The sequence below is a fragment of the Pecten maximus genome, chromosome 3 (assembly GCF_902652985.1).
Source record: "Pecten maximus chromosome 3, xPecMax1.1, whole genome shotgun sequence".
In the NCBI taxonomy this organism is placed as follows: domain Eukaryota; kingdom Metazoa; phylum Mollusca; class Bivalvia; order Pectinida; family Pectinidae; genus Pecten; species Pecten maximus.
Genome location: NC_047017.1, coordinates 8,766,787 through 8,794,769, shown reverse-complemented (window position 1 = coordinate 8,794,769; position 27,983 = coordinate 8,766,787). Strand labels below are relative to the sequence as shown.

General features: G+C 36.0%; 1 protein-coding gene across 1 annotated transcript; it reads left to right on the top strand.

Moving 5' to 3' along the window:
- Positions 1-40: 40 nt before the first annotated feature.
- LOC117323099 (exonuclease 1-like) lies at positions 41-27,983 on the top strand. Its single transcript, XM_033878110.1, has 13 exons — positions 41-148; positions 6,040-6,212; positions 8,771-8,890; positions 9,272-9,395; positions 10,779-10,916; positions 11,305-11,520; positions 13,262-13,452; positions 16,441-16,537; positions 19,036-19,219; positions 20,210-20,639; positions 21,166-21,905; positions 23,985-24,120; positions 27,406-27,983. Exons 2-13 carry the CDS (start codon positions 6,052-6,054, stop codon positions 27,533-27,535), a joined length of 2,667 nt encoding a protein of 888 aa, XP_033734001.1. The 5' UTR covers positions 41-148; positions 6,040-6,051; the 3' UTR covers positions 27,536-27,983.

Genomic DNA, 27,983 nt, shown 5'->3' with positions numbered 1-27,983 from the left:
AGACAGAACAGCTAAAATACGAAACTACTAAACTAAAACTATTCTCTTACCGCGGGAAATCAGAATGTCGAATAGAGGAGCGAAAATTGGAGGCAAACAGTAATATGACGGTATCGTAGTTGATGACCAGTGTACACGGTGACAATTCGTAAGTTTACTTTAATTGAAGATGAACACAATATCATAACATTACGATTTATCCTCAGTATTGTTTCTAACAATATGACATCGTGTTTTTGGTATGAAAACAAACCACTGAAAACGGGATGAACAATCAATCTGCATTGGTGTACTCTCTGTGTGTATCTCTGTACAATATCGTAAACAGTTACAAACTGACAGTATAAGCTTTTGCCTTATTTATTATTTCACTTAATTTGATTCCATGGTTGACATCAGTAGTATTGTACAAATAGTGGGGTCACCGTTGACTCCACAGGGCCGTTGGAGGTGGGTCAATTTGGCTATATAAAGACTGCCACTCTGAAACTAAGCAATGGTATTTTTTTCATGTCATTAATTTATATTATTAATTTATATTAATGACTAAAGGTAAACTGGCGCATACACATACTTTTATGATCTACTCGTTTTCGTTGGGCCATGGCGACCAAAAGCGGGATAAACATGAAAACCACCATAGGCCTGCTTATATCACAGGCGTCTGAAGTTCTGACAGTAAACTGAGATATAATACCATAGAAAAAATAAGAGTATCTACTATAAAAAAAGAACAGGTATGCAACGCCTCCGATGTCAACAATCACTTAAATCTCTGCAAACGGGAAAAATATACGATTTACAATATAATTATTGGTATACACAGATGCCGCTAACATTATTTAACACTCGACAAGCATAAACCATTACTCACTGCGTTTAATAAGTTATATTTCAGCTAAAAACTTTCTGAGATGGTCTGTCACGTCAACCATGTCGTGAAAATGGCGGACATTGTTATGCAGGTCCGTAGTGAATATCGAGGTAATACTTTTTAATCCATGAAAAAATAAGAGTTACCTGCCCTTTATTTTCAAACGTTTTAAAAACTGAGAAACATGTTACACCAGAAGTATTAAAAATGTTTCAACGACACAGAATATAAATATAAATTGAAAGAATCCATGTGCTTCTAGAGTTCTTTTTTTATTGTCAATATCATGAATTAAAAAGTATTACCTCGATATTCACTGCGGACCTGCATAACAATGTCCGCCATTTTCACGACATGGTTGACGTGACAGACCATCTCAGAAAGTTTTTAGCTGAAATAGAACTTATTAAACGCAGTGAGTAATGGTTTATGCTTGTCGAGTGTTAAATAATGTTAGCGGCATCTGTGTATACCAATAATTATATTGTAAATCGTATATTTTTCCCGTTTGCAGAGATTTAAGTGATTGTTGACATCGGAGGCGTTGCATACCTGTTCTTTTTTTATAGTAGATACTCTTATTTTTTCTATGGTATTATATCTCAGTTTACTGTCAGAACTTCAGACGCCTGTGCTTATATCCTGAACAGGGACCCATGCGTCACTCAACCTGGAAAACGATGGCGATGATATATAAACGTGCTTTTTCCAGATTTTGGCACTGCTGTATTACCTCGTTTACTGATATGCCGAAACGCTAAATATCTAACTAGGCACTCCAAACTGGTAGTTTCGTAATGGTTTAAGATATATATAGTACCAAGAAATTATTTCATATCTCATATCTCATTGCCTTACTTATTTAACTTATTACATTTCGATGGTTGACATTATAACCATTGTAGAAATAGTGGGGTCTTACCGTCACCGCTGACTCCACCGGGGCCTTGGAGGCAGGTCAATATTTGGCTATATAGATTAGATATAACAGACTGCTTCTCTTAAACTAACCAATGGATATCTCTCATATTTGACTGGTAGTATCCCTTGGGATGGGGATTCTAAATTGTACAAATGGTGGGCTGGGCCAAAAGGGGTAAATTTGTTCTTCTTTGAATATGTCCTATATTTGACCAGCAACACATTTACATACTTTTGCATCGTTCTTGTTTCATATCTCATAAAACCAGGTGAGCAATACAGGCCTTCTGGGCCTCTTGTTAGTTCTTAGTCTTCTGTTGTGTCAGCTAATTGCCTTTATTTGTTATTTGGATTTTGCATGAATTGGGACTCTGGATACCAAGGGTAGGGGAAACAGAAGTTATTGATATTAAGTCCTTTAGGCCAAATAAAATAGTGTTTCCGTAGTTCATTTTTTCTGCAACTTCGGGCGGGCAACAACAGGGGTTTTGCCATTATTCTCGCACAAAGAACAAATTGGAGGGACAGTCTTGTATAATTTTTTAAATTCAGCCTTGGTGTTACCACCACGCTGAGCACAAAAGCCACACGAATCTACTGGTCACAGAAGTGAACATCGCAATTCTTTTAAAATGTTTTTAGCGAAGCAGAAAAATCCCGAGATATTCTGGGCGGTAATAGCTTAGCGGATGGTACAAATAAGAGGCATTCCGAAATAAAATTGAATTTGTAAAAAAATAGACGGGAAGTCGGAAACCCTATATAAAACCAGGATTTAGCGCAAATAATCTGGGATTTCTTAAATTTTTTTCCCCCCAAGCTAATAAAAAATAAAAAGTGAGTCGGCAGTGTTTTCATAGGGTCGGTTGGGTTACTGGAAACAGGAATATTTTTTGGCTTGGCCTTAATTGCTAGTAGTCATGGATGAGTTAATAGATATCGGGGGCTAATCTTTGATTTGGGGAATACTACCCATTATGATTTTTTAATGATTTTTTGGGGAAATGAAGGGCCGCAGTGTCTTGAATTATTCTTTAAACTTTTAATATTTTACATTTATTCTTTGCTATGATTGGTAAATATTTCATCAAAATTTGGGGGATTTCCAACTGTTTTATGGGAATTTTTTCTTGATGGGGGGAAAACACCATCAGTGGGGAATACTACCTAATTTTGGTAATAAAATTGGTCTAGATAAACCTCTGGATATATATTTACTAAATCTGGTCAGAAGCATTCTTTGCATAAATAGTGACAATGGGTTATAATAGTTTATGTTAAAAAAGTAATCAGTTGACATCACGCAGGCAAGGTAGCACACCACAGTAAGACAGCCTGGCCATGGGCAATTTTTTTGTTAAGCAAATAACTCCTGTATTATGATATGTATAAAAAATGAAAAAATAAATGTACACTATAATTGGTATATCCAGTATGAAGTAGTACATACAGGCTTCACATTTATTAAAACAAAAATCAATAAATTGGTTCCGGATTTTAAATATCCGGATTTTCCGAACGTGTGTTTACACAGGAAATTTAGTTTCGCCTACAGCGCAAAATGGAAGCCCACAGAAAAGGTAAGATAGCGGAAAAACTTAATTTACAACATATGTCCAAACAAGATTAATTCTGTCTTTGGGATAGAGATATCTAATTTTAAATAGGTTTCAGAAAAAAAATTGTGTAGAGAATTGTGCCATTTTGGGTCAAATATCATAATATTTTGCAATTTTTGAGAATTTTTTAAGCTGTTACCATGGTATTCACAGCTCTAAAAATCACAGAAAATATCAGTTTACTTATCCTTCAGAGCTCTATTAAAATTGCAAATGTTGTACAGATTTCAAATATATATACTTTATTAGAGGTTATATGTAAGGTTAACTGGCAATGTTTACATATCTAAAGCATGTGCCATATTTTTCAGAATTTGGCATTTTTACTGTACACTGCTACCTTATAAGGGCTGAAAAATGTTATTTTTTGGAAATTGTGCTTAATTATGCTTGATTAAGCTTCATTTTAGTTCATTATTGCTCAAAAATGCATAAAAACAATTTAAAACTTGTTTATTATCAGGCTTGTCATATTAGAGGAATCAAGGGAGGTAACTCGCATATTTACCCATTTTAAGGGTGGATTAATTAAGCATAATGTTAATGAGTCAGTGTAAATTGAAAAGATATTCTATGTTTTATAACAAACCCAAAATAACTTATTGGGTATCTAACAAACCATATAGACTGAATTCTGGTTTGTTTTACCTGATTTATTACCCCGTATCCATGGAAACTATTACAGTAAGTGTTATTTTTTGAAATATTTGGTGAAACCATTATTTTCAATTTATTTATACATTGGTAAGCATGTAATTTCAATTGATGGAGTGTACGGTTGATACAATATTGTCAATTATTGTCACTTCCTTCGGTAAAGCAGAAAAAATAGCATTTTCCGCATAAAATGGGATCAGCGGACACTTTCATATGATCATTGGTACATATCTGAATTACCGGGGTGGAAACAGATGACTGTGATGTCATAGGCATGACATTTTGAAATCTTGGATGTCATGTCATGATTTATCAGTTAGAATATTGCATGTGTTGCTAAGCTGAGGTTTGGAAAGGAATTTGGTTATTTATTATGACACCATTGAGTATTTATGACGTCATAGATACCATCTGATGACGTCATAGTTACTGATGACGTCATGGTAACTATGACGTCATATTACAAGGCTAAATTTGATAGTTGTATAGTATTTTTTGCTTGATTACATGCACAGAGACTCAAAGTACCACATTCAACTCAAAACACAACTTTATTCAAGAGATATACAGAATTATGGGAGTTTTCATCTTTAAAATTACCTCCCCTTATTACTGGATTGGGAGAAAAAGTTGTCAAAATACACCTCTCAGGGAAATCAGCAATACTCGGTGACTATTAAAGATACACAGTAACCCGATATGTCGTTTTGTTCGTCGGAACATATTCTAGACATTCATGGGGTTTTTAGTAAAATTAGAGTTAACAAAAGTGATGTATAAGGTAGCACACCACAGTAAGACAGCCTGGCCATGGGCAATTTTTTTGTTAAGCAAATAACTCCTGTATTATGATATGTATAAAAAATGAAAAAATAAATGTACACTATAATTGGTATATCCAGTATGAAGTAGTACATACAGGCTTCACATTTATTAAAACAAAAATCAATAAATTGGTTCCGGATTTTAAATATCCGGATTTTCCGAACGTGTGTTTACACAGGAAATTTAGTTTCGCCTACAGCGCAAAATGGAAGCCCACAGAAAAGGTAAGATAGCGGAAAAACTTAATTTACAACATATGTCCAAACAAGATTAATTCTGTCTTTGGGATAGAGATATCTAATTTTAAATAGGTTTCAGAAAAAAAATTGTGTAGAGAATTGTGCCATTTTGGGTCAAATATCATAATACATGCATTTGCAATTTTTGAGAATTTTTTAAGCTGTTACCATGGTATTCACAGCTCTAAAAATCACAGAAAATATCAGTTTACTTATCCTTCAGAGCTCTATTAAAATTGCAAATGTTGTACAGATTTCAAATATATATACTTTATTAGAGGTTATATGTAAGGTTAACTGGCAATGTTTACATATCTAAAGCATGTGCCATATTTTTCAGAATTTGGCATTTTTACTGTACACTGCTACCCAAGGGGAAACAGACATATTTTTATCTTCAAATGTTGAGTTCTTTCATTTCATATGTTCAGCTTTGCTTTTACCTATAAGAAATGGATCCACACAGCTACAAACACTTTAAGATCTTTTGAAAACAAGTCTTTAAATTTAATCAAATTAAAAGAGAATTCTTGAAATAATTACCTGACAGTATGTATCTTTTTCATACGGCAATAAATCCATTTGGCTCTGATAACCATTTCATAATGGTACTCAATTTGTCCACTTTCATATTTCAAAAAGTCATGACAGCTTTCAAAAATATAGCCAACAATGTCAGATTCAGACAGTAAAGACAATTAAAAAAATCAATGAGTGAAATGTAACTTGAGTTGATTGATTGTAGGATGCCATGAATACTGAAGACACAACAAAACATGACACATGAAAAGCAATATTGACATTTAATTTCATGTGTTGTGCCTTACGGTATACTACAGGTAATGCTGATCGCCACACTTTGTGTTACAAGTCTGTTTTTGTTTCATATATTCTTCATTCTTAGTTTACAGTCATCATGGGGATTCAAGGTCTTCTACCATTACTGAAAAAAATTCATTCTCCTGTCAACGTATCAAAGTTTGAAGGTTGTACAGTAGCTATAGATGCCTACTGTTGGCTGCACAAGGGAGCCTTTGCTTGTGCTGACAAACTAGCTCTAGGAGAGAAAACAGATGTGTGAGTATATTAACTATATTTCCTATCCATTACATAGTCATTCACTGGCTTTTCTCATAATCTCTCACAAAAAAAAATTAAAGTGATAGTCATCAATAACCAAAATAGACTCATTAAATTAGTGATAGTCATCAATAACCAAAATAGACTCATTATGATATTAGTGATAATTAGTGATGTCACCAATGACCATTATGGACTCATGATATTGATGAATAACAGGGTTAGCACGGGCCTTGAGAAAGTCATGAATTTCACCTTGGGCCTTGAAAAAGCCTTGAAAATTGGTTTACAGCCTTGAAAAAGCCTTGAATATTAAGGTTTCATTAAGATAAGTGAAACCCTGGTCACTGATCATTTGGATTCAACTTCGTCCATGTCGCCTCCCCTACAGACGTTAATAATTACCATGTGAAGTTGTATTTTGATTAACTGGATAGTTATAAGTTAACTGTTGCCTTTTTGTTCTCTTGTTCCCTCTCAAGATGACTTAGATGATAGGTAAAATGGGCATTGAATATTTAATTAAGACATTGAAAAAGCCTTGAAAAGGCCTTGAATTTGGTTTGACAAAATCCATATGAACCCTGAATAAGATCCTGTATTTCAGGGCTAATTAATTTTCATCTTCTGACATGGTCAGCTTTAGGATGAAATATGGTAAAATCTCCTAATGATTAACATGCGCAAAGAAATCATGACATTTGGACTATATCCTATGCTGGAGTGTTCAGCTACCTTACAGTTGAAATTAAACATACTTCACATAAATACTGAACATAAATTACTTTTTTCCAATTCTTCTTTTCTTCTGAAAATGAACACTGTGCACTATGTATGTATGTGCAGTATATGCACAAATTTACCTTAACACTAACATTTTCTCCAGGGAAAAATGGCCTCAATTAGCATTGGAATAGCCTTGATGATCTTCAAAATAAATAGTAGTACATTATTACCCTTTGTAGTAATATATCTTCGTGAAATCCCTTTATTGAAGTTCATGAACTATGTGATCTGGAGGAGGTGTGCAAGCCATGGAAAAGCCCATAAAAAGGTTTACACTTGAAAAGCCTTCAAAATGATAAAATGGCCTTACAAGGTCTTCAATTTCAATAAGACATTGAATTCAATGAAATGTGCATTTTATATAATTTCCGCATTAATTTGCTTATTCCCTTTGTATTTTTGTGTGTATTGATTTCAAAATAAACCACAACATTCACTACACACATTTTCATTTCATACATGTTTATTCTCTCCTCACTCCTGTGTCCAATTTCAGTACAATCAATGTCTAGAGCCAGAGGTGCTCTGATTATGTATTCCCTGTACCAAATGTAAATGGCGGATCCACAATCAGGGGAAGGCAGAGTGTACTAGCACAATGGAATGAATTGAGTTAACCACTACCTGTTGGCTATTAAAGCAGATTTCAAACATGACATCTTCAGTACAATTTGTAGTTGTAGGAGGCTATATATCTTAAGTCACAGGAGAGAAGTGATAAACATCATTCAAACTATGTTTCATCGAAAGGCATTTTAACCGTTTATATTAAAGCCTGCAATGTAAAACTGGTGATTTATAAACTGTTCATGTGGTCATGTGACAATCACTAGTGTTGAACTTTGTCCCCAGAGGAGCGTTAACCTACTATGAAGAAACATTAACTGTGCTGGTTAGCGCCCCAGGCAGTGTATCGTGGTAGACTCGTTGATGTGCTGTTTGTACATTGTCATTGTTGAAATGTTATGTTATATATTTAAATGTCACTATTGTTATTTCGCAATCCAGCTATCTGTCAAATACAAATGCTCAGACCAGGTGAAATTGATTTGTTAATGTCAGTAACTTTGCTGCTGGTCTATAGTAACAATCCATTGTACAGTTCCTGACCAGATGTTGTGTATATATGCTGTCATTATTAGATTCTCCTAAAAATTCTAGTTTCCAGTGCACTTTTACTACATGCATCTTACAGTTATGTTGATGGCTTAACTTTGGCACGATAGCTATATATAGGCTTCCACTTTGAACAGTTGCCATGAAAAAGGCATCTGATTACAAATAATAATAATAAAAAAAACACCCTGTAGTTTACATGGCTAGTCACGTCACACAAATCACAGGAAGTACAATGTGATAGGAAAATATGATGGACAGTTAAGTTTACAAATCTACATATGTAAACTGGCTGAGGTTGGGATGAAAAAAAGCAGTCAAATGTCTTGGCTGTGTCACTTTAATTTCCATGTCATAGTTACATGTAGCTCTATACACACAAACTGATCAGGACATTTATATTATAAATGGTTTTCTTTATTTTCTCAATAACAACACATATTGTTTATCTACGATGTTGCTTCTGATTTTATTTTCCATACTTATGTCAGCGATTGGAAATATACCATGAAATGCGAAAAGTGTTTTGGGGAAGGACTAGGGTAATGAGTTACAACAGTTTGTGGAGACCAAGGGTGGGGACAGAGGAGAGAGTCTGGAGATACAAGTTAATAAATCATACCTGTTCAAGTCTACTACTTTATTGGTTTCAGTTATGTTTACTACTGCATGAAGTACCTGGAATATATGCTGAAGAAAAATGTCAAACCTATTATGGTGTTTGATGGATGCCGCTTGCCTTCAAAAAAGGATGTTGAAAAATCACGCAGAGAGTAAGTATAATATTTTAATGGCCAAAGCCTATCAGGACACTTGTAGAGGATTCAATATCATAATAAATTGATCATGATAGTAGATTATGTCTGCTTCATCTTTAATTATTCAACAAACAGAAATCAGTATGTTAGTATGTGCCTTTCAATTTCAGAATTTTATTTCTATACAACTACTTCAAAACTTAACTTTCACAAGCAAAATGATGTCAGTTGGGGGTATGAAACTAATGTGAATTTGATGTTGTTACATCTGATAGGATTCAACATTTCTTGAAGTTATTCATTTGCAAAGTATTGCTTACATTCATATTAAATAGTCAATTAATCCTAAATTTAACTTCATTTCTTATATAAAAATGGAATTCCATCGCTTTACAGGAAGCGTGAGATATACAGAAAGAAAGCTGCCCAGATGTTGAGGGAGGGAAAGCGTGCGGAGGCACGAGAATGTCTACAGCGCTGTATTGATATCAGTCCGGAGATGGCCCTGGAGCTGATGAAAGTTGGTATCACATTGATGGCACATGTACTTCTGGTTTTAATATCTGGTTTTAATATTCTTTTAAATTTTTTTTTATAGATTTTACTGATAATAACATCAATATCTAATATCTACAAAGAATTATTAATCACAATCTTTCAAAAATTGTAACTGTAGTTGTTTACAGAATATATTTTGAGTTGTGGTCTCACTTAAATTAACTCTCAAGTTTATCTGGGTTTCATTATCACAACAATATGTCATCATTTTGGTGTCATGTTAAAGCGATTGTAAATGTAACTTTTTTACTCATGAAACAATGATTTGTTGGCTCAACTGGTCTGAATGACAAATATATGTTTATGCCATACTGTGGTGTCAGTCATCCGTTGTCCGTCTAATAATTTCCCAAAAACAATGGTTTCTTCTCAATTAATGATTGGAATTTACCTCATTTCACTGGAAGCATCTATAAGTGGTCAGGATTCAAAAAGCTGCATATGGTGCGGCTGACCCCCATGGGGGCAGGGCTAAAAGGGAGCAATTTGGCTATATTGCTATACATTTTAGCTATAGATGGTATTACTGGACATCCAGGGATAAACATATGGAATCCTGATATAAAATATCCTCTGGGATCGTTCCCCATCCCAAGGGACTTAGTTCCTTTGTTATATCTTTGAAATTGTTGAGATCCCCACCGCATAACCATATATATAGACAATACATGGTCACTGTCTTAAGATATAAGTATATAAGATATACTCGAGAAATACACAAGTGGCTCGCCTTTATGATCATGTATTCTATTCACCATGCAAGAGTCATCAAAAGTAATAATTGTTAAATTGAAACAGGATCAACAATGTTCCAAATATGTTATGAGTTGAATTGACTCGCAGACTATGAGTCTAAAATACAGCTGTCTTCCGTCACTGCTGAATACAGCAAAAACAGGCCATATGTGGTAGGTTTATTCCAATAATGCAGATGTCATTAGCAGGATGAATAGCATTCCTGGACATCAATGGCTAAACACAATCCTGATGTAAATATAGGCCGAGGGGTCTTTCCCCCACCCCAAAGGAATTGGTTTCTCTAAACACAATCATGTTGTAAAAACAATCCCTGGGGTCTTTTCGCACCCCAAGGGAGTCTGGACTTCATTTCTGATTTATATCTTTGAAGCAGTTGAGATCCCCATCCCATAACCATGTACAGCATTGTTTAACATACATGAACATTATTATTTTGACATTTAGTCAAATACAACTAGGTGAGCAGTAAAGGCCCTCTGGGCCTCTTGATATAAACAGTGAAATAGGCTAGAAATATAGCAATACCTGAGCCTATACCATAACAAATATTTCTGCAAATCACTAATATGATAATTCTTTGTAACAGACGTGTCGTGCTCGAGGGATTGACTGTATTGTGGCTCCATATGAAGCCGATGCCCAGCTGGCCTTCCTGTGTAAACAAGGCATTGCTCAAGCCATTATCACCGAGGACTCTGATCTACTACTTTTTGGCTCTCAACGGGTATTTTATTAAAATTTACCTTTAACAGCGTCGCTTATATCCTCTGGTCATTTTTGGAACAATTCCTATTTTAGTTACAGATATTTAAAGTTTTAAGTTAAATTTTTTTTAAAGTTTACTTTTATATTTCAAGGTTTTTTTAAATTTTGTTTTTTCTATTTGAAGAGCAGGTAAACCATGCTTGCTGGTCCATGACTGTTTCTACCATCTTGTTTCTATTTATCGTCAGCATCATAGATATGATTTGTTTGTATCATTCCAAAAAATGGTAATATTTTAATGGTTCACTTCTAGTATATAATACTAAAATTATTGGTTTGTCTTATACATGAAGTTAATTACAATTCTATCATATTAGTTCACAGAAATCTTACTTTTTCATTATTAGGTCATATTTAAGATGGACCACTTTGGAAATGGAGTACTAATTGAGAGTGAGCGTTTAAATGAAGTGTTAGGGATTTCTGAAGGTTACTACACTTTTGACAAGTTCCGTTACATGTGTATCATGTCGGGATGTGATTACCTGCCTTCTCTGCCGGGGATCGGACTGGGCAAGGCTAGCAAGGTGTTTAAGCTGGCTAGACAGACAGATTTAAAGGTGGTAAGTATTTACTAGAGATTGGCTTCAGTTAGCTAAAGCTTATGTAGCACCCCTAACAACCATGGAAAAATATTGAACTTGGAAGTTAGAATGACTTTGTAGTACACAGCAGTATCTATTTGTATTAAAACGATACATTTCTCTAGGTTTCAAGTTTTCTTGAGCATAACTATAGATTTAGTTAGATTTTCAAAAGTAATATTGAAGACAAGGTTTTATTAGAACAACAAGAACATAATAGCATGTCTCCATATTTATACCCTCACTTAGGGATTGTATACAGTAATCACTTTGTCTGTTTGGCTGTGGTGATCTTCTGTTCATGATGTCTGAGGAACCACCGGACAGATCAGGTTCATATCCACTTCTAATACTGGTAACATTCGAAGTTTCAGAACACTGTTTTCAGTCTTAGAAATTGTAAACTGTGGTAGTGGAAGGGAGATAATCTACCTGCTGAAACATAATCAGTGGTCTATGGTCTAAGGGGAGATAATTTCAGATTGTGTCGCACTAGTCTAGCTGTATCCAAATTTCCATGGTCTAAGGGGAGATAATTTCAGATTATATTGTACAAAAGTTTAATAGTTTATACCTGTTTCTAAATTAGGTTTACATGATAACCTTGATGGATAAGAACATCTAAGGTTTTGAATTGACACATTTACTTAATGAGTTCAAAATGAACACATCAGTCTGAATTTCAAAAATATTTCCCTGTCTTCATGTTTTCTATGTATTCCACTCAGTATTGATCGCCCTTGTGCGTTTTGTAAGATCCATATGTGGGAGTGTTTTGTCTGATTAAAATCTCATGCCTACCTTTCTTTACCTGCTGAATAATTTTTAGTGGATATTTCATTAATGTGTCATTAAATTTCATGTTGGAGGAAATGATCATTTAGCTTCAGTATAGCTGACAATCAATTATTACAGCCTAGCAGGGCTTTGCTTGCCAGCAATTCAAAAGAAAAAAATAATTAGAAAAAAAGGGGTGGGGGAATTGTGGGCACTAAGAACTTTTATTAAGGGAAAGACATCAATTCCATTGCTCTATAACACATTAATTTAGTCAGGTACAAATTTTATATTAACTAGCACTTACCTCTTAAATTCTTAAACATGTAACTCTTTGTGACCATACTTAAATCACTGAAAAATTTTCTTCTGCATATAAAGTGTACCATGAAAATACCAAGTTAGGATCCACTCAGGTTGTATAAGCATACCAGGTACGCATGTTGGTACATGGTGCTATATACAAACCAATTACTGATGGTATAGTGACATATCCTGCAGGTGACATTGTTTACACCATGATCCCTATGTCTATACAGCAATAATTAATCAGGAACAATATCAGATAACTTTCCTCCTTCAGATCATGCGTCACTTCTCCTGATTGATCACAAAGAATTACCATAATCTTATCCCTGAAGTAAAAATACCTGCTTTCACCTCTTAATAAGAAATTAAGGCAGGCTATTTGGCTATTTACTAAACAAAATGCACTAAAATAACCCTTGAATTTTAATATCAAAACAGTAAATTTCACACTTGCTAAAAATCACCCACTCTAGGGTATTCACATTAACTGATTTTAAACCATTTTCATTTGTTCTACATCCTGGTAAGTAAGATGTTTTTATTGGATAGTAAAAAAAAAAAAGGTTTACGAGTGGAAAGAAAAATGTCCACCTTGTTTCTGGTGGAACTCAATCATATTTGTTCTGTATCCTAGCTACTAAAGAAGTTCCCGTCTACCTACCTGAAGATGTCAATGAGTGTTCCCCAGGAGTACATTGATAACTTCATCAAGGCTGACAACACATTCCTGTACCAGCTGGTGTTTAACCCCCTCACAAGGAAACTGGGGCCCCTCAATCCATACCCACCCGAAATCAACAGAGAAGAGCTTCACTATGCAGGGCCGTATCTTTTTAAACAATGCAATCAACAAAGGTCTTAAACTTTTCAGTACAGACACATACATTATACCTGTCAGTACAGACACAGACCTTATACCTGTCAGTACACAGACCTTATACCTGTCAGTACAGACACGGACCTTATACCTGTCAGTACAGACACGGACCTTATACCTGTCAGTACAGACACAGACCTTATACCTGTCAGCACAGACACAGACCTTATACCTGTCAGTACAGACACTGACCTTATACCTGTCAGTACAGACACGGACCTTATACCTGTCAGTACAGACACTGACCTTATACCTGTCAGCACAGACACAGACCTTATACCTGTCGGTACACGGACCTTATATCTGTCAGTACACGGACCTTATACCTGTCAGTACAGACATGGACCTTATACCTGTCAGTACACGGACCTTATACCTGTCAGTACAGACACGGACCTTATACCTGTCAGTACACGGACCTTATACCTGTCAGTACACAGACCTTATACCTGTCAGTACAGATACAGACCTTATACCTGTCAGCACAGACACAGACCTTATACCTGTCAGTACAGATACAGACCTTATACCTGTCAGTTCAGACACAGACCTTAAACCTGTCCACACAGACACAGACCTTATATCTGTCAGTACACAGACCTCATACCTGTCAGCACAGACACAGACCTTATACCTGTCAGTACAGACACAGACCTTATACCTGTCGGTACAGACACAGACCTTATACCTGTCAGTACAGACACAGACCTTGTACCTGTCAGTACAGACACTGACCTTATACCTGTCAGTACAGACACGGACATTATACATGTCAGTACAGACACAGACCTTATACCTGTCAGTACAGACACAGACCTTATACCTGTCAGTACAGACACAGACCTTATACATGTCAGTACAGACATGGACCTTATACCTGTCAGTACAGACACAGACCTTATACCTGTCAGTACAGACACGGACCTTATACCTGTTAGCACAGACACAGACCTTATACCTGTCAGTACAGACACGGACCTTATACCTGTCAGTACACAGACCTTATACCTATCAGCACAGACACAGACCTTATACCTGTTAGTACAGATACAGACCTTATACCTGTCAGTACAGACACAGACCTTATACATGTCAGTACAGATACAGACCTTACACCTGTCAGTATAGACACAGACCTTATACCTGTCAGTACAGACACAGACCTTACACCTGTCAGTACAGACACAGACCTTATACCTGTCAGTACAGACACAGACCTTATACCTGTCAGTACAGATACAGACCTTATACCTGTCAGTACAGACGCATACCTTATACCTGTCAGTACAAACACAGACCTTAAACCTGTCAGCACAGACACAGACCTTATATCTGTCAGCACAGACCTTATACCTGTCAGTACAGACACAGACCTGATACCTGTCAGTACAGACACAGACCTTATACCTGTCAGTAGACACAGACCTTATACCTGTCAGAACAGACACAGACCTTATACATGTCACCTTATACCTGTCAGTACAAACACAGACCTTATACCTGTCAGTACAGACACAGACCTTATACCTGTCAGTACAGACACAGACCTTATACCTGTCAGTACAGACCTTATACCTGTCAGTACAGACACAGACCTTATACCTGTCAGTACAGACACAGACCTTATACCTGTCAGTACAGACACAGACCTTATACCTGTCAGTACAGACACAGACCTTATACATGTCAGTACAGACATGGACCTTATACCTGTCAGTACAGACACAGACCTTATACCTGTCAGTACAGACACAGACCTTATACCTGTCAGTACAGATACAGACCTTATACCTGTCAGTACAGACACGGACATTATACCTGTCAGTATACAGACCTCATACCTGTCAGTACAGACACAGACCTTATAACTGTCAGTACACACACTTTATACCTGTCAGTACACAGACCTTATACCTGTCAGTACAGACACAGACCTTATACCTGTCAGTACAGACACAGACCTTATACCTGTCAGTACACAGACCTTATACCTGTCAGTACACAGACCTTATACCTGTCAGTACAGACCTTATACCTGTCAGTACAGACACAGACCTTATACCTGTCAGTACACAGACCTTATACCTGTCAGTACACAGACCTTATACCTGTTAGTACACAGACCTTATACCTGTCAGTACAGACCTTATACCTGTCAGTACACAGACCTTATACCTGCCAGTACACAGACCTTATACCTGTCAATACAGACCTTATACCTGTCGGTACAGACACAGACCTTATACATGTCAGTACAGACACAGACATTATACCTGTCAGTACAGACACAGACCTTATACCTGTCAGTACAGACACAGACCTTATACCTGTCAGTACAGATACAGACCTTATACCTGTCAGTACAGACGCATACCTTATACCTGTCAGTACAGACACAGACCTTAAACCTGTCAGCACAGACACAGACCTTATATCTGTCAGCACAGACCTTATACCTGTCAGTACAGACACAGACCTTATACCTGTCAGTACAGACACAGACCTTATACATGTCAGTACAGACATGGACCTTATATCTGTCAGTACAGACACGGACCTTATACCTGTCAGTACACAGACCTTATACCTGTCAGTACAGATACAGACCTTATACCTGTCAGTACAGACATGGACATTATACCTGTCAGTATACAGACCTCATACCTGTCAGTACAGACACAGACCTTATACCTGTCAGTACAGACACAGACCTTATACCTGTCAGTACAGACCTTATACCTGTCAGTACAGACCTTATACCTGTCAGTACAGACCTTATACCTGTCAGTACACACACTTTATACCTGTCAGTACAGACATGGACTTCTCTGGAATGGTTTCGAAATGACTGAAATACTGCAGTATTGCGGTTGAACCTTTGAATATTAAAAATGTAAACACACTTTCATTATTGTATGACCCTTGACCTTTTCTAGTTACATTCCTGCCGACAAAGCACTACAGATTGCTCTGGGAAACATCAACATCTACACAATGCAGATGTTTGCCCACTTTGATCCTGATAAATATGTGGTATGTATTGTAACTGATCTGGATATCTTTGTGGTTTGTATTGTAACTGATCTGGATATCTTTGTGGTATGTATTGTAACTGATCTAGATATATATGTGGTACGTATTGTAACTGATCTGGATATCTATGTAGTACGTATTGTAACTGATCTGGATATCTATGTGGTATGTATTGTAACTGTGATCTGGATATCTATGTAGTATGTATTGTAACTGGCCTGGATATCTATGTGGTATGTATTGTAACTGTGATCTGGATATCTATGTAGTATGTATTGTAACTGTGATCTGGATATCTATGTGGTATGTATTGTAACTGTGATCTGGATATCTATGTGTTATGTATAGTAACTGATCTGGATATCTATGTGGTATGTATAGTAACTGATCTGGATATCTATGTGGTATGTATTGTAACTGTGATCTGGATATCTATGTGGTATGTATTGTAACTGTGATCTGGATATCTGTGGTATATATTGTAACTGTGATCTGGATATCTATGTGGTATGTATTGTAACTGATCTGGATATCTATGTGGTATGTATTGTAACTGAGATCCGGATATCTTTGTGGTATGTATTGTAACTGTGATCTGGATATCTATGTGGTATGTATTGTAACTGTGATCTGGATATCTATGTGGTATGTATTGTAACTGTGATCTGGATATCTATGTGGTATGTATTGTAACTGATCTGGATATCTATGTGGTATGTATTGTAACTGTGATCCGGATATCTATGTGGTATGTATTGTAACTGTGGTCAGGATATCTATGGTATGTATTGTAACTGATCTGGATATCTATGTGGTATGTGTTGTAACTGATCTGGATATCTATGTGTTATGTATTGTAACTGTGATCTGGATATATATGTGTTATGTGTTGTAACTGATCTGGATTTCTATGTAGTATGTATTGTAACTGATCTGGATATCTATGTGGTATGTATTGAAACTGATCTGGATATCTATGTGGTATGTATTGTAACTGTGATCTGGATATCTGTGTGGTATGTATTGTAACTGTGATATGGATATCTATGTGGTATGTATTGTAACTGACCTGGATATCTATGTGGTATGTATTGTAACTGTGATCAGGATATCTATGTGGTATGTATTGTAACTGATCTGGATATCTATGTGGTATGTATTGTAACTGTGATATGGATATCTATGTGGTATGTATTGTAACTGTGATATGGATATCTATGTGGTATGTATTGTAACTGACCTGGATATCTATGTGGTATGTATTGTAACTGTGATCTGGATATCTATGTGGTATGTATTGTAACTGTGATCAGGATATCTATGTGGTATGTATTGTAACTGATCTGGATATCTATGTGGTATGTATTGTAACTGATCTGGATATCTTTGTGGTATGTATTGTAACTGTTCAGGATATCTATGTGGTATCGTAACTGTGATCTGGATATCTGTGGTATGTATTGTAACTGACCTGGATATCTATGTGGTATGTATTGTAACTGACCTGGATATCTATGTGGTATGTATTGTAACTGTGATCCGGATATCTATGTGGTATGTATTGTAACTGTGGTCAGGATATCTATGGTATGTATTGTAACTGATCTGGATATCTATGTGGTATGTGTTGTAACTGATCTGGATATCTATGTGTTATGTATTGTAACTGTGATCTGGATATATATGTGTTATGTGTTGTAACTGATCTGGATATCTATGTGGTATGTATTGTAACTGATCTGGATATCTATGTGGTATGTATTGTAACTGATCTGGATATCTATGTGGTATGTATTGTAACTGTGATCTGGATATCTATGTGGTATGTATTGTAACTGATCTGGATATCTATGTGGTATGTATTGTAACTGATCCGGATATCTATGGTATGTATTGTAACTGTGATCTGGATATCTATGTGGTATGTATTGTAACTGTGATCTGGATATCTATGTGGTATGTATTGTAACTGTGATCTGGATATCTATGTGGTATGTATTGTAACTGATCTGGATATCTATGTTGTATGTATTGTAACTGACCTAGATATCTGTGGTATGTATTGTAACTGATCTGGATATCTATGTGGTATGTATTGTAACTGTGATGTGGATATCTATGTGGTATGTATTGTAACTGATCTGGATATCTATGTGGTATGTATTGTAACTGTGATCTGGATATCTATGTGGTATGTATTGTAACTGTGATCTGGATATCTATGTGGTATGTATTGTAACTGTGATCTGGATATCTATGTGGTATGTATTGTAACTGATCTGGATATCTATGTGGTATGTATTGTAACTGATCTTGATATCTATGTGGTATGCATTGTAACTGATCTAGATATCTATGTGGTATGTATTGTAACTGTGATATGGATATCTATGTGGTATATTGTAACTAGACTGGGTATTTATTTGGAATGTAGTTTAGTTTCCTCTGGGTCTTCAGTGACACTGGGTTACATAATTTTGATATGTAATATTTTTTAGCCACCAAAGGCTGCCAAGAAGACTTCAGGTTCCTTACATCAACTTTCTATATGGAACAAGCTGTACAGAGTCCGACCCAAGTTTGTTGACAAAGAAACGGAGGAAGCTACACGTCCAAACTTACAGGGGAAAGAACAGAATTGTGCTTCCAAACTTCAAAGGAAAAGTCCAAGGAAGAGACCAGGTACATACACAATGACATTATATCATACCTAAAGAAAATAGAGATATCACACCAGTAAACTAGGACTATGTCCAGGGTGTTTGAAACCATTCTGTGATAAAGGGCTATGATATTTCTTTCCAGATGGTCGGTCAAATGGCTAGAACAGTTGTTCAGTTTATTGCATTAGGAGCAAAGTGTGGGACTTAAATTCCTCAAATTGTCTATTCGGACTAAGATAGAAACCCAGCTAATGATATTTGGCAGAGATCAATCTTTTTTCTGCAGTTGGCAAATTCATCTCGTTTTAGATATGAGAGATTTCTCTGTTAACCCCTAGCTGGGTATAACAGATTACACGTGCTAACGCTTACTCTAACCTTGCCTCTGGTTGGACATTCATGAATTCCCCCTCGGATTGAGATTTCTTTGTCACACCCTCAAGGCAGAGAAAGATTCTATTAGGATATTTAGGAAGATACCCTTTTTGTGATTAGGGGAAAATAACTGGTGTTCCCAGGGGCTGCCGACCCCCAGGGAGATCAAGTGTAAGAATTGTTTTAATAGCTTTTCAGCACTGTGATTGGCTCTTCTGAACACCTTCTAAGAGTGAAAGTTTAAATTAACATTATCTTTAAAGTTCTTACACTAAAACAATAGTAAAACAAGCCTATATTTATCCTGGCCTATTATATACATACTATTATAAAGGGACATCAGGTACACAAATAAAGAGCAATTTGACTAACTGTAGTAACAAAAAAATTGAAAACAAAATTAACAAATAAGGCATTTCATAAATTTTAAGGAAAATATGGTTCACAAGTAAGCTCTAACCAAACTTCATCACTAATGCAGGATAATAAATAGGTGTTAAGGGATTTCCTATGATTACACTCCGGATACTTTAGAAATCTCCCATCATGTTTTAGTGTCTTAAATACTTTTAATGTCTGCGTACAGAAACTATTATGGAGGACATCTTTATTAATTCCTACTGTCTGTTTACAGTGGAGGAGAGTAAAGACACCAATTCAGATACAGAGCTGTCTGGGATGTACCAATCAACATCACCTTTAAAGGAAGAATCGGCCAACAGGTGTCAACCAGAAGATATGTCGGTCCTGTCACCCCGACGGAAACGAGCGAGACTGCACCTTGCCAGCAGTTTCCCTGAGGAGTCTGAGGAATCAGACCCTGGCATGGAGGCAGAGGATACATCAACTCCACAGAAGGGGTCGTCTGAGGACAGGGTAAATTTCATGGCTTCTCTGAAGGAAGCTGTCACTGTTGTGTCCGTTAATACCCTAACGTCACCTGACAATGCCTCGCCCAAGGACAAGGAAAACTGTCTACAGTCACCCAAGAGGAACAAGTTTGCTGTCTTGACGGGGAAGCGGCCACGATTTGACATCAATGCCAAAAAGGAATTGAAAAGCAGGTAAGGATTATATATATGTGAATACACATTTCTCTTGTAATGTTTATTATAGGTGGAGAATTAAAAATTAATTGAAATTTTTCCAAGCCAATAACTTGCTCACAGCAAAGTCCAAGTCTTATCTTTTGTTTACGAATTATTGTGTACTGAATGAGTTCCTATAGTCTATGACATCTCTATCTGTCCATGACGTTACCAAGACGACACACACAGTATACCATTTTTTTCTGTGACGTGTTATAAAATTTTTGACATTAGTTTCCTAAAACTATGTAGGTCTTTTTTCAGTTCGTCTTTTAGAGCATATATCAGATTGTTAATGTAGGTTTTAAGGTTTAAGGTGATTGATATTGTATACAGCTTTCATAGGACATCAATAAAACTGGTTTGGTAATGTATTTGAGTGATCTTCATTAGATCAACAGATCTTTAACGTGAGACTATCATCAGTCTATATAACAGACATTCTGTAATAAATATTCACCTTAAGGCCTGTTGTTAATATGGCATTATGATATATTTACAGATATTTCTCGTCATCTTCTGACAAGGACACCACAAAACCATGTACACCATCAAGTGAAGAAGGCAGTGTCCAAGTTAACCAACAGCAGAATTGCAAGATCAAACAAAATTCCCCTGTCACTAAAACCCAATTAATGTCCCCTGAATCCAAAGTCAAACTTCAGTCACCTGTTAAAAAGACTAAGGTCGGCTTACAAGACAAAGTGAAGGCTTCGCCAGGATCAGCATTCTCGTGGTCAAAGTTCAAATTCACTAAACAAGCTGAAAAACAATCACCTAAAGTAAATTCCCAGTTCAAACAGATTGTGTGTAATAAACCTGGAACAAAGAACTTTATACAAAAATCGCTTTCAAGCTCGGAGTTGCTCTTGTCCAGTGGTGATGATGTAATCATCAAAGATGTGTCCGCTAGTCAACCCAAAACTAGTTGCCATGGTAATAGTTCTCAGGATTCCCAGGGTGTTGCAGCATGTGACCACGATCTACATAGTACCTGTAACAGTGTATGTGGTAGTATAGACTCTTTCTGTTTGGTAGACAGCCAGTCGTCACAGGATACAAAACCATCTCTTCCTTCCCTTACCTCTACCTACAGCGACACTAAAGACAGCCAGTCGTCACAGGATACAAAACAATCTCTTCCTTCCCTTACCTCCACTCATAGTGACAATACAGAGGAGGAAAGTCAAATTTCCACAACCTCTGTCTCATCTCCTGCATTACTGAGGCGCTCATTAGGTGGTAAGTACAGAGATCATCTGAAATCAAAATTCTCTTTCTAAACAATATTTCCACTGCACTTTTCCTGATATTTGAGGTACCGTTTCCACTAGGATTTTCATATTTTGCCTGTTATCTAGTGCTGCAACAGTAATCCATGGGACAGTATATATCACTGTGCAAATGGCACAGTTTGGTTCATGGTATTTTATTTCTCACATCAAAGTATGTCCATGGTTTTCCAGATCCGGCCGTTTCCAGTTTTCTCCGCTGTAATTAATATCAGCAAAACATACATGGCAGCGAAAGTGCTTTCGTCGCGTGACTGCTTAGAATTGAAAGAACCACCTGCTTCATTTAAATCAAATATTTGGAAAACATTTTGAGTTCCATGTAACAGAAACATAAAATGTTCAATATATATTTCATTGATTATTAGCTCACCTGGTCCAAAGGACCAAGGTGAGCTTATGCCATACCGTGGCGTCCGTCGTCTGTCCGTCCATCAACAATTGACTTATTTGACTTCTTCTTCATAACCGCTGATCGGAATTTGAACAAATTTGGTCGGAAGCATCCCTATGGCTATATTGATATAAACGACTTCTTCTCTGAAACCAAGCAATGGTTATCGCTCATATTTGCCTGGTAGCATCACTATGGGATCGGGATTTAAAATTGTACAAATGATGGGGCTGACCCCCAGGGGCCTGAGGGGTGGGGCCGAATGTGGTAAATCCGGCTATTTGATATAAACGGCTTCTTCTCTGAAACCAAGCAATGGCTGTCGCTCATATTTGCCTAGTAGCATCACTATGGGTTGGGGATTCAAAATTGTACAAATGATGGGGCTGACCCCTCAGGGGCCTGAGGGGCGGGGCCAAATGTGGTCAATCGGGCTATATTCATATAATTGACTTCTTCTCTGGAACCAAGCAATGGATATCTCTCATATTTTACTGGCAGCATCACCTTGGGGTAGGAATTTGAAGTTGTACAAATGACAGGGCCGACCCCCCTGGGGGGGGGGGGGGGGGGGGGTGCAGAATTGATATAAACGACTTCTTCTTTGAAACTAAGCAATGGATATCGCTCATATTTCCTGGGTAGCATCCCTATGATGGGGATTCAAAATTGTACAAATGCTGGGGCTGACCCCCTAGGGGCCTGAGGGGCGGGGCCAAAATTGGTCAATTTGTTTCTTCTCTGAAACTAAGCAATGGATATTACTCACATTTGTATGGTAGCATGGTTATGGGGTGGGGATTCATAATTGTAAAAATGTTGGGGTTGACCCAGGCCGCCAGGGGGCTGAGGGGTTGGGCCAAAAGGGGTCAATTTGGCTAAATTGATTTAAACAAATTATTCTCTGAAACTTAGCAATGGTTTGACTGGTAGCATCCTATTGGGGTAGGGATTCAAAATTGCATAAAGGAGCTGACCGTCCAGGGGGCAGAGTCAATTGGTCTAAACAAAGTTCTTCTCTGAAACTAAGCAATGGATATCACTCACATTTGTGTGGTAGCATCCCTATGGGGTCGCGCCAAAAGTCAATTTCATTTCATGGCTTAATGCACTTTTTGGCATTTTTAGTATTAAAATAAAACCAATGTACATGTACCCATATAAAATGCTTATGATATATATATATTGACATAGCAATACCAGTGACAAATATACTTAAGCATCATTCTTGTTTCATATCTCATGAAACCAGGTGAGCGATTCAGGCCCTCTGGGCCTCTTGTTTATGAACCAACAGTGTATAACTGTAAACTACCAGTACTGTAAATGTACATATCTCAGAGGTTATCATTTTGGAGTGATTTTCATCCTGAAATCATTCCATTAAGTTATGATTACACTTTCTATATAGTTTCTATAGCAAATAATATGGGTGTATGAATTCATGATTGCGCGTATCTTTGAACATTTGGTGGTAAATTACAATAGTTGTTACTACCGTAGATATCAGTTTTCATGAAAAGGATGATGTGGTAGCATAGCTAATGAATATGGATTTAATATCAGCTATATTAGATCTTTTAACTGTCCTGCCCTCAGCTCGAAATCAGATGAATCAATGAAAAACTTTTCCAGGTGTGACGAAATCAGCATGTAGGGTGTCTGGATTGTCCAGAGGACAGAAAACAAAGACGAATGCCTCCAAGTCTAAGGCCCCAGATATGAAACAGAGAAGCATCAAAGACCTTTTTTCCAAGTTCAGCCATAACAGGTGTGTAGCTATCCCTAACGCTTTTATCTGAAAATCTGACATTTTGGTGTGTGGCTTGCTTTAAATACTGATTCCTTCTCTAAAAATCTAAACATTCTGGTATCTAAGCTTTACACTTCCATCTAACAATATAACATTCTGATGTCTAAACTTTACACTTCCATCTAACAATATAACATTCTGGTGTCTAAACTTTACATTTCCATCTTACAATATAACATTCTGATGTCTAAACTTTACACTTCCCTCTAACAATATAACATTCTGGTGTCTAAACTTTACACTTCCATCTAACAATATAACATTCTGGTGTCTAAACTTTACACTTCCATCTGACAATATAACATTCTGATGTCTAAACTTTACATTTCCATCTTACATTATAACATTCTGATGTCTAAACTTTACACTTCCATCTTACAATATAATATTCTGATGTCTAAACTTTACACTTCCATCTTACAATATAACATTCTGATGTCTAAACTTTACACTTCCATCTAACAATATAACATTCTGATGTCTAAACTTTACACTTCCATCTAACAATATAACATTCTGATGTCTAAACTTTACACTTCCATCTAACAATATAACATTCTGGTGTCTAAACTTTACACTTCCATGGAACAATATAACATTCTGATGTCTAAACTTTACACTTCTCTCTTACAATATAACATTCTGGTGTCTAAACTTTACACTTCCATCTTACAATATAACATTCTGGTGTCTAAACTTTACACTTCCATCTTACAATATAACATTCTGGTGTCTAAACTTTACACTTCCATCTTACAATATAACATTCTGGTGTCTAAACTTTACACTTCCATCTAACAATATAACATTCTGGTGTCAAAACTTTACACTTCCATCTAACATTCTGATGTCTAACTTTACACTTCCATCTAACAATATAACATTCTGGTGTCTAAACTTTACACTTCCATCTAACATTCTGGTGTCTAAACTTTACACTTCCATCTTACAATATAATATTCTGATGTCTAAACTTTACACTTCCATCTTACAATATAACATTCTAGTGTCTAAACTTTACACTTCCATCTAACAATATAACATTCTGATGTCTAAACTTTACTCTTCCATCTTACATTATAACATTCTGATGTCTAAACTTGACACTTCCATCTAACAATATAAGATTCTGATGTCTAAACTTTACACTTCCATGGAACAATATAACATTCTGATGTCTAAACTTTACACTTCCATCTAACAATATAAGATTCTGATGTCTAAACTTTACACTTCCATCTAACAATATAACATTCTGGTGTCTTAACTTTACACTTCCATCTAACATTCTGATGTCTAAACTTTACACTTCCATCTAACAATATAACATTCTGATGTCTAAACTTTACACTTCCATCTAACAATATAACATTCTGATGTCTAAACTTTACTCTTCCATCTAACAATATAACATTCTGATGTCTAAACTTTACATTTCCATCTTACAATATAACATTCTGGTATCTAAACTTTACACTTCCATCTTACAATATAACATTCTGGTGTCTAAACTTTACACTTCCATCTTACAATATAACATTATGATGTCTAAACTTTACACTTCCATCTAACAATATAACATTCTGATGTCTAAACTTTACTCTTCCATCTAACAATATAACATTCTGGTGTCTAAACTTTACACTTCCATCTAACATTCTGATGTCTAAACTTTTACACTTCCATCTAACAATATAACATTCTGATGTCTAAAATTTACACTTCCATCTAACAATATAACATTCTGGTGTCTAAACTTTACACTTCCATCTAACGATATAACATTCTGATGTCTAAACTTGACACTTCCATCTAACATTCTGATGTCTAAACTTTTACACTTCCATCTAACAATATAACATTCTGATGTCTAAACTTGACACTTCCATCTAACAATATAACATTCTGGTGTCTAAACTTTACACTTCCATCTAACAATATAACATTCTGATGTCTAAACTTGACACTTCCATGGAACAATATAACATTCTGGTGTCTAAACTTTACACTTCCATCTAACAATATAACATTCTGATGTCTAAACTTTACACTTCCATCTAACAATATAACTTTCTGGTGTCTAAACTTTACATTTCCATTTAACGATATATCATTCTGGTGTCTGATTTCTGGTGTTCTGGCGGCCGGTACATGATGAGTGACATAATAAGCATACATATCAAATAAAAAAAAATTCCAGAGGGAGTCCCAATTAATGATGGACATTTCAATGATTTCAAATTACTTATAACAAAGCAGACATGCTGATATTCTGACCTAATTTTACTAACATTTTAAAATGCAACAGGTTATGTAGACTGTGTTTTCAAATTACTAAACAGACCATTTGTTATGAAATGATATATACAATCTAACTCTGGTGTCACACATGAAACCTGTGCTGTTTTGGGACCTACACAATGGCTTCTTCTTCACAATAATGATCATAATTAACACCAAATGAAGAAAGCTTAATGATCAATTGACACTAATAAATAAAATACTATCATTTTAACATTTATAAATGTGCCAATTGTTAAGGCCATCTTTGTTACATATCGGCTTTACATTGGATGTGCGAGGTTTATGTGTGTGCCTTGATTTATGTCGGCTTTATTTCATATATCGGGGTTATTTGAACAGGTCCATCAATATTTATTTAATTTTGTTCAAACTGAATGAAGGTTTTGTTACCATATACGTAAAAATGTAATTCTTCATTTTTTAGCCCACAATCAAATGGTGGCAATTCTGGTTCTCAGAAAGTGCTGCAGAATCTCTTATTGTATTTGATTTGAAGACTGAAGAAAATAAAATAGCCAAAATGTAGCCATCATGGATTTAAGGAGTTTTTATTGATATTTTTGAGGAACACTGGAAGAATCCTCAAATTTTCAACATAAAATGGCCGACAGACATCATGCATTTTGACAGCTGAAGATTTGTTTGTAGCTGTATTTATATATATTTGGTCTATGGTTGTGCATGTACAGTGTTGGGAATTAACGGCATATTTTTTCAATACCACATGTTGATGGAACAAATTATTAAGAGAAAAGAGAAAAAAGTATGGTTGATATAAGATCATTCTTACATAGTAGTGGGTCACAAAAACCGTCGGATATCTATAGTCCTTATTCCTGGCTCATAATGACATGTTTGCTTTTATTATGTACAATTAAATATTTTAAAAAGTCAATTTAACATTGATTCTGTAAGTATGTGTACTATTTCACTCTTTAGGTCGGTAACACAGTTGAGCCACTCCGAAAAAATTGTCATCAAGGAAGAAGACGAGCAAGCAATGACGCCATCCTCCGACAACAAAGTGTTATCTACCATGGGAGGGGTACAGAGAAAGCTCCTAACCTGATCTTGGTGACCAATACTTAGCTCAAGGTTCTGTCTTGGTAATTAAAGAAGATACTTTTTGCATTGATAACAAGGTTCTGCATACGGTCTTACAGGTTCAGAGTGAAACTTTTAATCTGTAGACAACAAGGTTCCATCTACGATCCGACAGGTTCAGAGTGAAACTTAGATCTGTTAAACTACTGTGAGTTGGGTTCAGAGTGAAACTTTTAATCTGTTGAAAAATAATGGAGGAGTACCTGTAAGTCCCTCTCTTAATAATTAAATACAGCTGATAATTTTAGCCTGCAGCAGGGTTCTTACTATTTTGTTTTAAACAGAACTTGACATATTTTAGAGACCAACCTTTATAATTTTAGGCTTGAATCATTTTATTGGTTTAGTAGTGCTGAATCGAATATTTTACATGCTTGAAGTTTTATTGTAATGAATAAATGATTTATACTTTA

Excerpts from the sequence above, each read along its gene's own strand:
- LOC117323099 (XM_033878110.1), top strand. The coding sequence starts at position 6,052 with ATGGGGATTCAAGGTCTTCTACCATTACTGAAAAAAATTCATTCTCCT. Across the intron at positions 13,453-16,440 it reads GAGCTTCACTATGCAGGGCC|TTACATTCCTGCCGACAAAG; the intron begins GTATCTTTTTAA and ends GACCTTTTCTAG. Across the intron at positions 16,538-19,035 it reads TTGATCCTGATAAATATGTG|CCACCAAAGGCTGCCAAGAA; the intron begins GTATGTATTGTA and ends AATATTTTTTAG.